A 15,124-nucleotide genomic window follows, 5' to 3' on the forward strand; every position below is an offset into this window, starting at 1 on the left:
TAAGGAACTCATTGCCTCTACCCTACCTTAGCGCTTCACTTGATCTTCAAGTAGCAAATGGAATTGGTGAGCTATTCTCACCAGTGACATGGATAGCCTGTCCCAGCATGACTGAGTGGGGGGGAATCAGGGAAGGGGGAATTAACATTTATTTGGAAACAACGCATCCAGATTAAGGAGAACTAATCATAAAGGAGAATGGTAGTTCATTACTAATGGTTGTAAAAAGCCTGAATTAAAACATTTGTTATTGAAATAGTTGCTTAAGTTAGAAATATGTCATAATTTCCTACAACTATTGAATATAGAATCTAGACGATTTAACAGGCTTAGCTTTCGTTTTTAGCAGACTACAATCAAGCTTAAGCTGGCCCCATTTACAGGGCCACAAATTACTCATTAAAGTTAGCTTGAGTCAGTGTGGCTGTAGGCCCCATGAACTCAAATGTAAATTCAGGCTGGTCCAAATGTGGGCAGCGTGATCTATCAGAGGGGCAGCCGTGTGCAGGGTCTGGCTTGGTGCCAGGATCCCCCATCTCAGGCAGGCTTCCTGGCCTCCCTTTCTGGCTGTTTGGGATGCCAGAACTGTCCTGAGACCCACAGAATGCTATAACCAAATCCTTGTGGCTGATTCATAGCTTTAAAAGATGTTAAATAAAATCTTACCTCATCAAAATATTTTACGATGTATTTGTAGATTTCTGTCAAGGCCACTTCTTCATTAAATTCATTTTCGTGTTTCTAAAACAAAGAAAGTCTTGTTGAGAGACTCTGAAATGAGTTTTTTAAAAAGGAACCAAATACAAGCCTATTTCTGTTTCTAATGCTACCTTAGATTCCTGAGTTAAGAATTCTTCCATTTCTAAAGGTGACAATGGAGGCAAATCCCTGATTGCTTTGTAATAAGATTTTACTTCCTCTTTGTAGGTCGGGATATCCTTGGCATAGAGCAGTTTATTAGTTGGTGCTTCCTGAAAAAAAAAAAAGAATTCACCACCGAAAGAGTAAAAAAACATGGGGAACTTGTAAAAACGGTACAGTGTAGCTGCACCCCAACCACCAACCAGTATTACACCTAACAAGGCTTCATGCAGGAGGCCTCACTAAATGTTGACTGAGTGACTGACTGCCATCTAGATAGTTCTGGTGAGTCACTGTTATTTTCAGGCGTATTAAATGCTAATATATTCTGCCTTCCTCTCATAAAAGAACTAAAATTATTATTTTTGCATGATTTTGAGTTACTGTAACAATGGAACTTATTTCAATCATAGTTCATTACTAATGGTCGTAAAAAGCCTGAATTAAAAACATTTGCTCTCATCCTCACCCACCAGTGAATTTTGGCATTTATAAAAGACTTGATTGTAGGTCTGATTGAGCCCTTTATATAACTCTAAAACTGGAAAGTAATTGGTGGTGGCAGATTTTCCAGCTTGTCCCTCATTTCATTAGGTTATAAAGATCTTCCAATTCCCTCAAGGAAGTGCATGGTTATTGGTATTAGTGGCCCTGATGACTGATTTTGCAAAGGTTCCTGGGCAGTTTGAATGGTTGTATGTAATTATAATGGTGAGAATATTTAAAAATGAGATAAGTGAAGATTTTAAGGAGTCATGATTTTTCACAAAATGTAAAATTCTACTCAGGGAAGATAGGTGAGTTAAATGATAGGGGTTATGTCCCAAAGATTTTTATAAAGTCCAATGGTTAAATCAATGGTTGGATGAATCATTGTGAAAGATGCATTGACTGAGATATTTCTGAGGTGTTCTTATCAAGTTTAAGTGGAATGATCAAACCGCAATGATCATTCATTAATTCAGTGACTATTTAGGCAGGCACTGAAAGTGTAGAGATGACCTGACTTTGAGAAGCTTACAATCTAGTTGAGAGAACAAATTTACAGTGAGTAATTTATCAGTAATTAGCACACTGTAAAGAACATTTACTATAAACAAGCATTTAAGTGTCTTTTAGGGTGCTGCCTGCTAAGTTGAACTTTATTAGTGGAATAAAGAGGCACAGAGGAACATGCCTCAGGAAAGGTTCACTGATCAGAGTCTTCTACGATTTCTGGCACACATCAGGAAATCATTTTTGTGAATGAATGAATGAGTAGGATTTTACCAGACAGAGGGGTTGTGAGACAGGAAAGACTTGAGCAAAGAAGGGTGGAAACAAGTTCCTAGTATGTGTGGAAAAGTTAAAACATGGAGCATGCCAGAAAATGAGGCCAGAAAAGACGCCTGAAGCCAAGCAGGAAGGGCCATGCAGCACTGTGAAGACTTCCCCTGGTAAGTCATGGAAACATTTTCAATTTCCTAAGCAGGATGCTGGCAAGTTCAGATTTATATTTTACAAAGATAACATGAGACAGTGGAACAAGGTTGTTTAGAGAGGCGGGGTGGACAGCAAGGGCATTGAACACTCATCAGGAGGCAGTTATCCCAGTGGAGAGGGGATGAAGGGGCAGGTGCTGTAGAGAAGAGAGTGGACAGGGTGGAAGGAGGAAGAGTCAAAGATGATACAGAGGATTGCTCCTCGAGAGATCAGGCAACTCAACAGTGAAAACAGGGTCTTTTTGCAGAAAGAGTGGTGACAAAATTGAAATTATGACGAGGGATCTGAGATACCCGTGAAACATCAATCACCGTTCATTCCAGGTACTCTGAAAATCCTACCAAAGAGCCACTTCTCACCGTTCAAAGATTTTCTGAAATCCATTAGATACAGATATTGCTTGGCTTAATATATTTTGGAGTGCTCGGAAAGGACTAAAACATCTCTTTCAAAGTTTGCTCTGTTTTTTTTTTTTTTAAATCTTTGCTTTCTTCGGCCTTTTGATCAACAAAGAAAGCCATAGGAAAGCAATATTCATGCTTTGATTATAAACTGACAAACTAATATTGTTAGAAATCTTGGGTAAATTTTTCTTCCCCATAAGCCATTTGTTATATTAGAATAGACTTCTGAAAAATATACTCAGATGTAATTAACTTGAGCAAATATTAATAGTTTCATACTCTGGATTAGTAGTTTATCAGTGCCCATCAAGTGTTTTTCTAGGAGACAAAGTATTTGCTTGATGGTAAAGTTTTTCAGAGGCACAATTCTATAATAAAATGGGGCTAATTATTTTGGTTTTCACTTTAGAAACAATTAGATCAAAAGTAAATGTGATAAATTTTAAAGAAAAGCAAATTTATAATGACCAAGATTGACTTTTCTTTTCAGCTGGTATAATTTAGATCCACTACTTATTACTTGAATGTTTACAAAACAGAGTGCTTCCAACTTGGGAGCATGTTCAAGAAACCGGAAGCTGGGCCTTACCTTCCCTAGTTGCTGCTCCGTGAGAGAAAAGGCATCCATGAATGCCTGAGCAATCACTGACAAACAACCATCTATGTGTGGTGTCTTCTTAATGTCAAAGACAAACTGAGGGTTCTTCAGGATGTTTACCCAGAAGCGAAGAGGAAGGCTGTTCAAAGAGAGAATAATCTCTTCTCAAATACGGCCATTCATGGGAGGCCAGTGTTCTCTTTATCAATTTATAAACTGGTGTTTACATCCTTAATGAAGTACACAAATCTGCTTAGACACACAAGGCAGTGTCACTCAGAACAAGAAAGGGTTAAGCCGACTGCTACTGAAAGGCAGACCAGAGGAGTCTGAAAGTGGTCAGGGACTGGACAAGATTTTTCTCCATATAATTCTTGATTATATTAGATGATAGTCACCAGTAAAAACCTCTCACTCAGATCTCCTGGACCTGACATCCTCTCTGTGACACTCTGGTCTAAGCCACCACCGACTCTCACCTGGATTATTTGCTTATCACCTCGTGTACTGCAGTGGACATACTTGACTTGCTGTCTGCACCTTTTCAGAATGTAAGCTCTGGGAGGACATGGGTTGGTTGTCTCTTTTGTTCATAACTGTCCTCCATCACCCAATAGTGTTTGGCACATTGTTAGTATCAAAGTAAGTAGGTGAATATGAACTTGGGGATCATTTCAGAGTCCTTCCATGATCTCCATTTCAACGATGGCCTTGCTTACTACCTCCACGGCGCATGGCTGCTGGTGCAGTCATAGCTTTCCTAACCTGGTTGCTTCCCTGCTCAGAGGCCACAATATTCACTATGCAATGGTGACCTGCAGGACCTATGCTGGGTGTGGGAGGAATGAGACCTGGGAGCAAGAAGCTAGGACACAGGAATGGAATGAGCCAGAGGAGAGCTGGAACAGACCTGGATTAATGAAAAAAGATTGAACCTACAACTCTGGGACTTTTACAACTGTTTAAAATGACTCGGCTGACGGTGCTCAGAGGGGCTTGAGCTTGTATGGGAAGTTCTATCACTTAACTCTGAGTCTTATTTAATTCTAGCACACAGTATTTCTAATAGAGGTAATGAGCCGTGTTTCTTCTCTGAGAAGACACTAGAATATATCTGGATGCCCTATCTTTTCTTCAGTTAAAATACAAACAACAACAACAATAACAAAAAACAATGTGAACCTTTGTTATTTCATTTAACAGATACACCTTCAGCACCTCCTCTGTGGGGAGAGATGGGTTGCTGCCAGGCTTAGGGCAAGGAGCGAAAAGACCTCCTTCAGCCCTAAATGGAATGCACATTACAATCAATAACTAATTCTCATGTTATCTGAGTACTGCATTTGACAAAAGCATGAATTTCTATACACTGATAGCCTGAAATTTGCCAAGTAATTGATTATTTTAGGAACCAGTAAAAGTTTCCTCTAATGGAAAAACAGTATGGTAAAACCACAACATATTAATTTTTCATCCTTTGCTGGTCTAACATTCTAAACAGCCTCTTTCATGCATTAAAGATAACTTTATTTTATCCTAAAGAACAGGATTCCTGGCATAGAAACAGTTTCATGCATTGTTTAAAAATAGAAAATAGCAGCCAGGTGTGGTGACACATGCCTATAATCTCCGTGGCTTGGGAGGTTGAGGCAGGAGGTTTGAGGCTAGCCTCAGCAATTTAGCAAGATCCTAATCAACTTAGTTAGACTCTGACTCAAAATAAAAAGGGCTGGGGGTGGCTGCATAGGTAAATGCCCCTCGGTGCAATCCCTCATCCCCCACAAAAAGAAGCAAGAAACTACTTTGATGCCATAGCTTACCAAGCCCAAAGATTCTGATAAGAGATAAATAAATCCTTCTGTAACTATCTCTGCCCTCCTTTTAGTTAATATTCTGTCCTAGATTCTTGGAAATGTCAATAATCACCTACATTCCCACCTGTTTGTTTTCCAAATATGTACGACATCAGGATCTGTGATTTTTTTATTTTCAGCCTGGGCATCCAAGAAGTCAAAAAAGTATTTTATAGCAAATGGGGCTCTGCTGTTGGGTAAACTCCAAATGCTTCTGAAAAGTTTTTCAAGCACAGAATGAATTGCCACCTGAAAGAGAGCGTGAGGTTTGGGAAATTAAAAAATATGGTAGTGGTCTTGAAAACATTAGAAAACCAAATCTAGGTTCAGGGAAAATGATGTGCCAACCAGAGAAAAACAAGCTGAGAAGGAAAATGTAAAACTGTCAAATGAGGCCAACACTCACAGTTTGGGACAAAGGTCCTGGGAGTCTTTGCCCAGGTTTAGATTTGGCTGGTAAGCCTCTTGCTCTTAGCAACATTGTTTAGTCAACAGAGAGGAGATGGTGGCAATCTCTAGGAGTGGAAGGGCTGTCAGCTGTAGGGCTGTATACATAAACCAAGAAGCCACGGAGGCTTTGCTTTTATTAATTATGTTTAGCCTGGAAAACTCAAGCAATGTTGCTCTGTTTCCAGATTTTTTCCTGCTGCCTGTATTTTCATCATAGGGTTTATTGTGTACTTTCCAAAGCATTTGAGTATATTATAGAAAAGCAAATAGGCTGCGCTCTCTGGGGAAGCTGAGAAAATCAAGAGGCTCAGGCTGTCCTCTGCCCACTAAACAAATCTCCTAAACTCTAAGCAGATTCCCTGCCATCCATAATCTGAAGCAAGCATGCCCAGCAAGTCACTAGGGCCAGGTGTAGATAGTAGCATTTATATTGCTAGTCAATCCAGGGAGAAAAAAAGAAAAATCACCACCGACTTGTGTTAATGTCACTAAGAGCCTGATGAAGTAAAATTTGCTCCTGATCTGGTATTCTGGTGGCTTCCCCATGTGACACTTATATGTGAACAGAATTTCTAATTTTAAAATGAAAAAACCTGGTAAGATTTTACCAGGTTTATAGCCACTGACACCCTCCCTCCTTCATTTTATTTGCAATTCGAAGAAGGAAGTTTATTGCTTATCTCTAATAACAAGTAAACAAAAAGGAATAATTATGCTGTCAACCTAAAAAATAACAATAGTGAAATGGTGGGTAAGGAACTGGGAACAATATTAAAATCCCTGATTGAAGACTTACAGTAGAAATTTGTAAAGTGCTGTTATCCTTGCAGTTTATAAAAAGAAGAAGGAGATGGGAAATATTTACAATTTAAACTTTCATTTTGCTTTGCTAGAAGGCACAAGGGATTTGTAACATTTTCACACTTCAGTGGAAATTAAGTCAAACACATCATACACCCCCAAGGTAGCCGTAAAAGCTCTCCCAGAACAGTAAGTGTACCTTGGTCGACAGCAGCTTTGTCAGATACATTTCTTTTACTTTGAACTTGTGTTTCCCTCGATGTCTCTTTCCTTGCACATCTTGGAATGCTTCTGAATCTGGTAAAATCTAGAGGGAAGACGGAGTAGAAGTGTTACCTGAAGAGACCATTTGTGCCACAGAAGACCTGTGATTCAGCAATGAGCAGAGAAAGCCTGAACTCACCAAATGGCAGTGGTCATCCGAGTACTCCACATCTGAGTGCCAGAGAGAGGGAGAGAAAATAATTCATTAAGAAAAACAAACAAATAAACACCCCAGGCCTAGTTAGCCTTCTCAAGATAAGCCCCACATGTGCTGGAAACCAAGAGCTCCTCCTTGTTGCCTTTCCCATGCTGCACCTTAAGATCTTAAGAACAGTGTAAATGCAGGATGAGTGGGGACTAGAGCAGAAAGCAGGTTCCCTGTCCCTGGAAATGTGGAAACAGGCTGAGTGTCCATTTGCTGGGACAGGGCAGGAGGGGCTCAAGCCTTGTTATATTTCATTTAACAAATATACCTGCAGCACCTCCTCTGTGGGGAGAGAGGGGTTGCTGCAAGGCTTAGGGCAAGGAGCAAGAGGACCTCCTTCAGCCCTAAATGGAATGCACATTACAATCCATGAGAGTCATGAAACTACTAATTGCACAATTAATTACAATGGTGGTAAGGATTATATGAGAACTATAAGCCAAGGAAGTAACTAACAAGGCACCCATCTAAGTCTGGGAGTTTTCTTTAAGGAAGGGATGTTGAAGCTGAACTCAAGAGTTAGCCAAGTAAGTGGCCAAGACCCCAGGATGGAAACGAGTGTGCTCCTCCTAGGACCTGAAAGAAGGGCAAGGAGGTGGCAAGGCAAGAGTGGCATAGAGCAAGGACATTCTCCAGGGAAATCAAAATTGTGGTCAGAAAAGATAAAGGGAAGGGAAGATGGGTATTAAGGCATTGGATTTTTTTTTTCCTTTTTCTTTTTTTGTCTTGAAGATGAGAGAGACCAGGACATCTGAAATGCTGATGGGGAAAAAAAGCAGTGATGGCGAGGGAAAGCAGTCAATTAAAAAGCAACCACTGGATCACTGACTAGAGAAGAGCCCAGTGATGCAGGAATGCTCAGAAGGCTGAAGAAGATGGAGAGTTGTGACCATCAAACTGGCCTTGGGAGGGGGAGGAAGGAGCAGCAGTGGGCAGGTGCAGTAGGTAGGCAGGTTTGGTGCTGGATGTTGAGTTCTCGTTTCAGTTTTCTCTGTGCAGGATGAAATCATCTGCCGACAGTCGGGAATGCTATGTGGTCAGGGCTCTGAGGCAAGGTTGATTTTGGGGACAGAGCTCTAGGGAAACTCAGTGGTGGTAGGCCGTGTGGAGACTGGTCAAGCTTACTACCATGTGTGTAAGTGACCCCAGCAGCTGTTGAGTGAGTTTCTTTTACAACTGTACGCTGTAGGCTCAGAAAAGGCTAAATCTGGGTTCACCAAAGCTGGGACTTTGACAGAGGGGCTTCTGACAGAGCAGAGGGGCAGGGCCTTGGAGTTTTAGCAGAATAGTAATCAAAGTGATGGCTTTCAGTGGGATTGGATAGGGAGGAAGCAGAGACTGACTATCTGGAGTCCCAGAAAGAGATCCAGACCTAAGATTGTACTATTCAATCCCCAGATGACAGGCTCTTCAGATGACCCAGTCTTTGAGGCTTAAAAAAACCAGCTTTCCCCCTTTTCACAACTTAAGGACACCCTCCTCTTTATGCCACAGTGACAGCCACTCTCCAAACAGCACCACTGTAGCTTAATAAAGTAGTGGAGGGTGGGAGTCTCTCAAGGAGTATCCTGAAAGCTACCAAATATTCATCAGGAGCCCTGCAGCACTGACTGGTTGCTGGAAACTACTAGTTTCAGAAAACTAAAAGTCTGAAGTCCCTCCTTCCAGCAGTATGGGTGAGAAGGTGCCTGCTAGGGAGAGGTCCAGAACCCTCTGAGGGCTGAGGACAGGCCTTCTTTGCTCAGGTTAACTGCTCTGGAGGCAAACCCAAAACAGGACCTAGGGACTTTCTCAAGGTATTACCACAGTATTTTTCTGCTCTGAGGATGTCAGAAGAGGACTTTGGACATTGGCCTGTTGACCTTTCCCTAAAAGCTCCCTCTTGAGTTTCTACTTTCCTGAGAAGTTTGCAAGGTGCTATCACACTGGATTCTCCTACTGGACTATCTTGTTTGTTCAGCTCTTGCTGGGCTGGGGGTTATCTGCAAGTTTTCCTCTCAGTTTGCCAAGAGGACCTCATTGCTATCTCTCATCCTACTGTGCTGTTGGAAAAGACCTATAAGGGCTGAGATTCTACCCTGAGTTTAGAGCCATTAAGAGGCAGCAACTTCCTTTATACTGGGCTGTCTGGGCCAACCACAGTTTACAGTTTCCTTTCCTGCTTCTTGCAGGGCCCTTATTCTTAGGACTAGAAATAGATCGAAATGGCTTTTCTCAGCTTTCAGAGAATTATGTAGCAACAACTCTATCTCAGCTTTGTGACAATATGTCTGAGAGAGGCAGAAACCAATACTTTATAAAGCTGGGTGAGAACAAAAGGTTAACAATATTATATTGGTTACCTGAAGTAAAATTTGCTATCTTCTTAAAGACTTTTATAGTGGATCCATTTGATATCTGAAAGCAAAGATAAAAAATATATGAGTTTTCAAAATTTAATGTATTTCTCAACTTCACTCAGGAATTAGATGGCTGGATGGTTCTTACATTCCCTCACTTATTAAATCAAATATTTATCAAGAACTGCTATGTCCTGGGCACTGTGCTCGGGCTGGGGCTATCTAGAATGACAAGGCACTGTCTCTGCCCTCAAGGAACTCATGGTCCTTTGGAGGCGACAGACAGATAGTGAGGTAAGGAAAGTGCCCAGAAGGTGGAGGCCAGGACGCTGTGGCACAAATGGCCACTCCCCAACTTCTCAGAGGTCAAGGGGCCTGGGTCAGTTTTGTTTTTTGAGGCTCCTACTTGTTATGGGTTGAAATATTTGTGTCTCTTCCAAATTCTTCTAAATCCTAACATGATGGTATTAGGAGGTGGGCCTTTGGGGAGGTGATAAAGTCATGTGGGTGGACCCTCAGGAGTGGAAGTAGTGCCCTTATAAGAAGAAACACCAGAGATTGCTCTCTGCTCTATTATGTGAGGATACAGTGAGAAAGAGAGTCCTCTGTGAACCAGGAAGAGGGCTTTCACCAGACTCTGGACCCACTAGTATCCTGATTGTGGACTTCAAGGTACCAGAATTGTGAGAAATAAATGTTCGTTGTTTAAGCTATCCAGTGGATGGTATTCTGCTAGAGCAGCCTGAACTAAGACAACTAGTATATTAAGAAATGAAGAAATACCAAAACAGGTTCTCAAAAACTGGCATATAAAGCTGGGTGTCTACTCTACGACAGAGCAGTTTCACATGTAGGTCTATATTTCAACAAACTAAGTAAATATTCTGATAGTAAACTATTTGTAACTGCCCCATATTGGAAATAACCTGAATACCCATCAACATTAGGATGAATAAATAAGTTGGAGTATTTTCTTGATTATAAAACAATGAAAAGGAGCTAACTACTGCTACATGTCACATGGGCAGATTTTACAACCATAATGTTGAGCAAAATAAGTCTGACAGGAAAGAAAGCATACTGTACAGTTCCATTATATAAAGCTAAAAAGCAACTCAGTCAAACTATGATATTAGATACTGGAGAAGAAAGTGGGGCTAGTGATCAGGAAGGGACAGGAGAGGGTTTCTGTTTCTTGACCTGGGTGCTAACTACAGGATGTACTCATTTAGTGAGAATTCATTCAGCAGAACCAATGACTTGATCTTTTTGGTAGGTTGTAGTGTTTTTTTTTTTTTAAGGATAAAAGTTATAAGAATTGCACATACTTTTTAACGAAAACTTGGCAAGTCTAACACAGGAGAGTGCTTATCATTGACTGCTAGGTATGTAGTTAATTGAATGTTCATCTAAGAACTCTACCTGAGTGACCACCACCCATATCCTGGCAGGAGCATTTCAAAGTCTTGAGAACGGCATCCATCACCTCTTCCCAGGCAACAACCACCCACCCTCATCCAGACGTCGTCATTTCTCCAACTTCCATCACATTGACGAGTTCTGCCTATTCTGTGCTTCATAGAAGGGGAATCATACAAAATGGACACTAGCATTGGGCTTCTGAGGGTAAACGTAAGGTCTGTGATGTTAAGCCACATTGTTGTGTCTGCCAGTAGTCCATCCTTTTTTATTCCTGTGTTCATTGCACAAATATGCTACAAAAAATTGCCAAACAATAAAGCATACATGCTGTGATGTGGCTGAACTTCAAAACACGCGAAGTGAAAGAAGCCAAGTCTCAAAGGACCACATGTTGTATGATCTCATATACATGAAATGCTCAGAATAGGCAATTTACACCCACAGCAAGTAGACTACTCACTGCCTAAAGCAGGGAGGGGAGGAAATATCAGAACGGCAGCTATTATGAAGACAACAATAAGTGTTGGCAAGGATGTAAGGAAAAAGGCACACTCATTCACTGCTGGTGGTACTGCAAACTGGTAGCCCATATGGAAAGCAGTATGGAGATTTTTTTGGAAATTGGGAATGGAACCACCATTTGACCCAGCTATCCCTCTCCCCAGTCTATACCCAAACGACTTAAAAACAGCGTAATACAGGGACACAGACACATCAATGTTTATAGCAGCACAATTCACAATAGCTACACTGTGGAACCAACCTAGATGCCCTTCAGTAGATGAATGGATAAAAAAGAAATGTGGCATATATACACAATTGAATAAAAAGAGAATAAAATCATGGCATTTGCAGGAAAATGGATGGAGTTAGAGAAGATATTGCTAAGTAAAGTTAGCCAATTTCAAATAACCAAATGCAAATGTTTTCTTTGATATAAGGAGGCTGATTCATAGTGGGATAGGGAGAAGGAGCATCAGAGGAATAGACGAACTCTAGATAGGGCAGAGGGGTTGGAGGGGAAGGGAAGGGGTGTGGGGTTAGAAATGATGGTGGAATGTGATGATCATTATTATCCAAAGTACATGTATGAAGACATGAATTAGTGTGAATATACTTTGTATACAACCAGAGAAATGAAAAAATGTGCTCTATACTTTTTCTTAAAGTTATAGGTGGACACAGTATCTTTATTTTATTTTATGTAGTGCTGAGGATTGAACCCAGTGTCTCACGCATGCTAGGTAAGCGCTCTACCTCTGAGCCACAATCCCAGCCCCTGTGCTCTATATTGTAATAAGAATTGTAATGCATTCTGCTGTCATACATAATTAAAAAATTAGTTAGTTAATTTAAAAAAATGACTATACTTAAATGAGACCAGAAGAATTCGAACTATACCATATTTACTTTAATAGAACCATCTTTGATGTAAAAATTTTATATCTGGACTGGGGATGTGGCTCAAGCAGTAGCTTGCTCGCCTGGCATGTGTGCGGCCCGGGTTCGATCCTCAGCACCACATACAAACAAAGATGTTGTGTCCAACGAAAACTGAAAAATAAATATTAAAAAATTCTCTCTCTCTCACACTCACTCTCTCTTTAAAAAAATTTTATATCTAACACAAGAATTTATTTCTGAAATAATCTAAAGGACTTTATTATAAAAACTATTTCATTTAAAACATGTTCCTGTCACATGGGCTCCAAGAATGGATTCTAAGAATGTTTATTCTCTCTTTAAAAAGAAAAATTATTGAATTACCTCTAAACTAAAGCCCTTTACTAATAAACACTACTGTTAAAAAGTTCTTATAGCTGTTGGGCATGATGGCACATGCCTATAATCTCAGCAGCTTGGGAGGCTGAGACAGGAGGATCACATGTTTGAGACCAGTCTCGGCAACTTAGCAAGGTCCTAGGTGAGAACTTGTTTCAAAACAAAAAATAAAAAGGGCTGGGATGTAGCACAGTGGTAAAGCACCCCAGGATTCAATCCCCAGTACAAAAAGAAAACAATTCTCACAGCTATATAATATGATATCATTACTTAAACTTCAAGGAAATAGAGAAAAAATGGCTAACATCCCTTTATGTTATTAAATACTAGTTATTGGGTTGCCTTCCAGTGTCTTTTTCACATTAAATAGTTATGTTTAAAAAAAAAAGAGCAAATGCTAATGAAAACAGGGCTTCCTCTCGGGCTGATGACAATGTTCTAAAAGTAGATGGTGTCACTTTGCACGACTCTGTAAATTTATCTAGAGCCACTGGATTCTACACTATGAACAGGTGGGCTTTAAGGTATATAAATTATAACTTAGTAGACCTGTTAAGAAATTGCCACAGATTTTAAATGTATACATTGGTAAATACTTTGACCTTACTATCATGCTCATGCTGTGCCTAGGTAAAGCCTGTTTTGGAGATGAAGTCAAACGTCCTCACCTGAAACCTTCTGGGACTATGAAGCCCAGGGCCAAGTGGCCCTCTAGTGCCCTGATGGGTCCTGGGAAACAGCCAGGTATAGAAGTGACCTTCAGGGATGGAGAGACGAATGCTAAGATCCTAAGGGCAAATTTGGCTCCTTGTTTAAGTTGTTTTGAGGGAGGGGCTGGTCCCCAATAGTATAAGATGAAGTGGATGAAGAGGAGGTGGGTCAGGGAATACAGCTCCCCACCTTGGTTCTGGGATCATGGCAGGGAAGCTTATGTCCTTTCTGAACATTATCAGCCAAGCGATGTGTCCTTCCACTGAAGCTCCAAGGCTGTTCTAAACTCTAATGCCTGGCCTTCCCCAGTTTTGGGGGGAAAAGAAAAACAAGAAGCTGGTCATTTCTCTTCTAGCCTGCTGCACATTGGTTATCAAAAAGTACAAGCCTCCCTCACAAGCTCCTAAGGATTAAACCTAATCTCCTTCAGGTCACACCCACGGAGAGAGGAGCAGAGAAAGAGCCAGCTCTTTAGGGGGCCCAAAACAGCTGTCCAGCCAGCTGTGTCCAGCCAGCCCCTGAGTGATGCTAGAAGTCTCCAACTGCTGGCGTTCGAGACATCTCGAGGGAGGAGGGCTGGCTGGGTGAGCAGGCTCTTCAAAGTGTCACCAGTGGGGAATCCGAAGTCTTGGTGAGCTCTCTGACTCTGCTATTATTACCAAACATCCTCTCCTTTCCCTTGAGCCATTCCTTGTCCCCTGGCTGATTTTTCAGTTCTCCTCCATATTTGATGCAATTCAGGTCAATGCCGTGTGCAGGCCCCCCTCAGACATCCTCACACACGGTGCTTAAGGGGCTGTTTGAACATAGTTACAAAATTCCTCCCCACGAGGAGCTGGCTATGCTCTGTTTCTAAGCCAATAAATATCTTTTTATAAAAGGAATCCGGTGATTCATTCTGGGTAATTGTCAAAGAATGAATCCCGAACGGATCCTGTTGAGTGTTGAGCCAATACTCGGCTACTGTCAGACGCTTTGTTTTGCCAAAAGCGAGCCCCCTCACTCTATAATCACAAACGCCAGGGACGGGCCTCCCATCAGCAGCGCTGCCAGAAGTTCAACTGTCCTTTCAAGAGCTGGCAACGTCTTGCTGCTGGCACTGTGCTCAGGCATTAAGATAGTGTAGACACAGCTTGTACCAAGGAAATTTTACTCTGAAATTATCTTCCAAGAGCCAGTGTAAAAGCATTTTATTAGTGGATGAGTTGTGTGTGTGTGAGAGCGAATTTCGTTCACAGCTGCTCTGGGGCTGGAACGTTTCCACCCCATGTGACGCTTTAACTCTATTATAAGAACAGAAAAATCATTTACAGATGTTTGTGGGGGGCGAAAGGTTTCCGCTTCCTATTTTGCACAAGTCAGCTGTTGCTGAGTTAAGGACAGAAGTGCTTTTTGAAAAGTGCTTCAGAATCGGAAGGGTTAAAATTGTGATGCTGTTTGTTCGGTCCTAGGAGCTCCACATGCTTCCTTAAGGGTGACTCATTTAATCGTCCCATCCTCCTGTGAGGCAGGGAGCATTCTCTAGGCTCCTACTTTTAGAGGATGAAAACCAAATTAAATCAGGGAAAGATTGTTGTCGCTTGATGGATCTGCAGCAGGATTGCTTCTCCCACCCAGAGCAGAATGGGTGCCCTCGGTAATTTCAAGTTAAATTCTTCCCAGTTTCACAGTCTTCCAGGATTCACAGTGACTACAAGGCTACCCTCTGATGATGCCAGCCTGAGGCAGGACACAGCAGACATGACTGTAGATACCCCTCGTCGGAATTAGAAGTCAGGACCACACAGGGAAGAAAAGGATCCTGTAAATAATTTAAAGTCACTCCTAAAATGTGCACGAGCATGAGATTTTTTTTTTTTTAAATTGTTTGTGAAAGATGAGGTTTCAGAGAAGCAGAGTTAGAAGTTGAGGACCTACACTTTTTTTTTTGAGAGAGAGAGAGAAAGAAAGAG

General features: G+C 41.3%; 1 protein-coding gene across 1 annotated transcript in view; it reads right to left on the reverse strand.

Annotated features, from left to right (window-relative positions):
- Plxnc1 (plexin C1) overlaps positions 1–15,124 on the reverse strand; it is a 145,024-nt gene that overhangs the window by 2,978 nt on the left and 126,922 nt on the right. The window contains exons 24-30 of the mRNA XM_027953425.2: positions 9,261–9,315; positions 6,853–6,884; positions 6,649–6,756; positions 5,284–5,447; positions 3,337–3,484; positions 831–971; positions 667–741 (exon numbers count right to left, since the gene is read on the reverse strand). Coding sequence (XP_027809226.2) covers positions 667–741; positions 831–971; positions 3,337–3,484; positions 5,284–5,447; positions 6,649–6,756; positions 6,853–6,884; positions 9,261–9,315 — 723 coding nt within the window. The remainder of the gene's footprint in view (positions 1–666; positions 742–830; positions 972–3,336; positions 3,485–5,283; positions 5,448–6,648; positions 6,757–6,852; positions 6,885–9,260; positions 9,316–15,124) is intronic.

The sequence above is a fragment of the Marmota flaviventris genome, chromosome 3 (assembly GCF_047511675.1).
Source record: "Marmota flaviventris isolate mMarFla1 chromosome 3, mMarFla1.hap1, whole genome shotgun sequence".
NCBI lineage: Eukaryota > Metazoa > Chordata > Mammalia > Rodentia > Sciuridae > Marmota > Marmota flaviventris.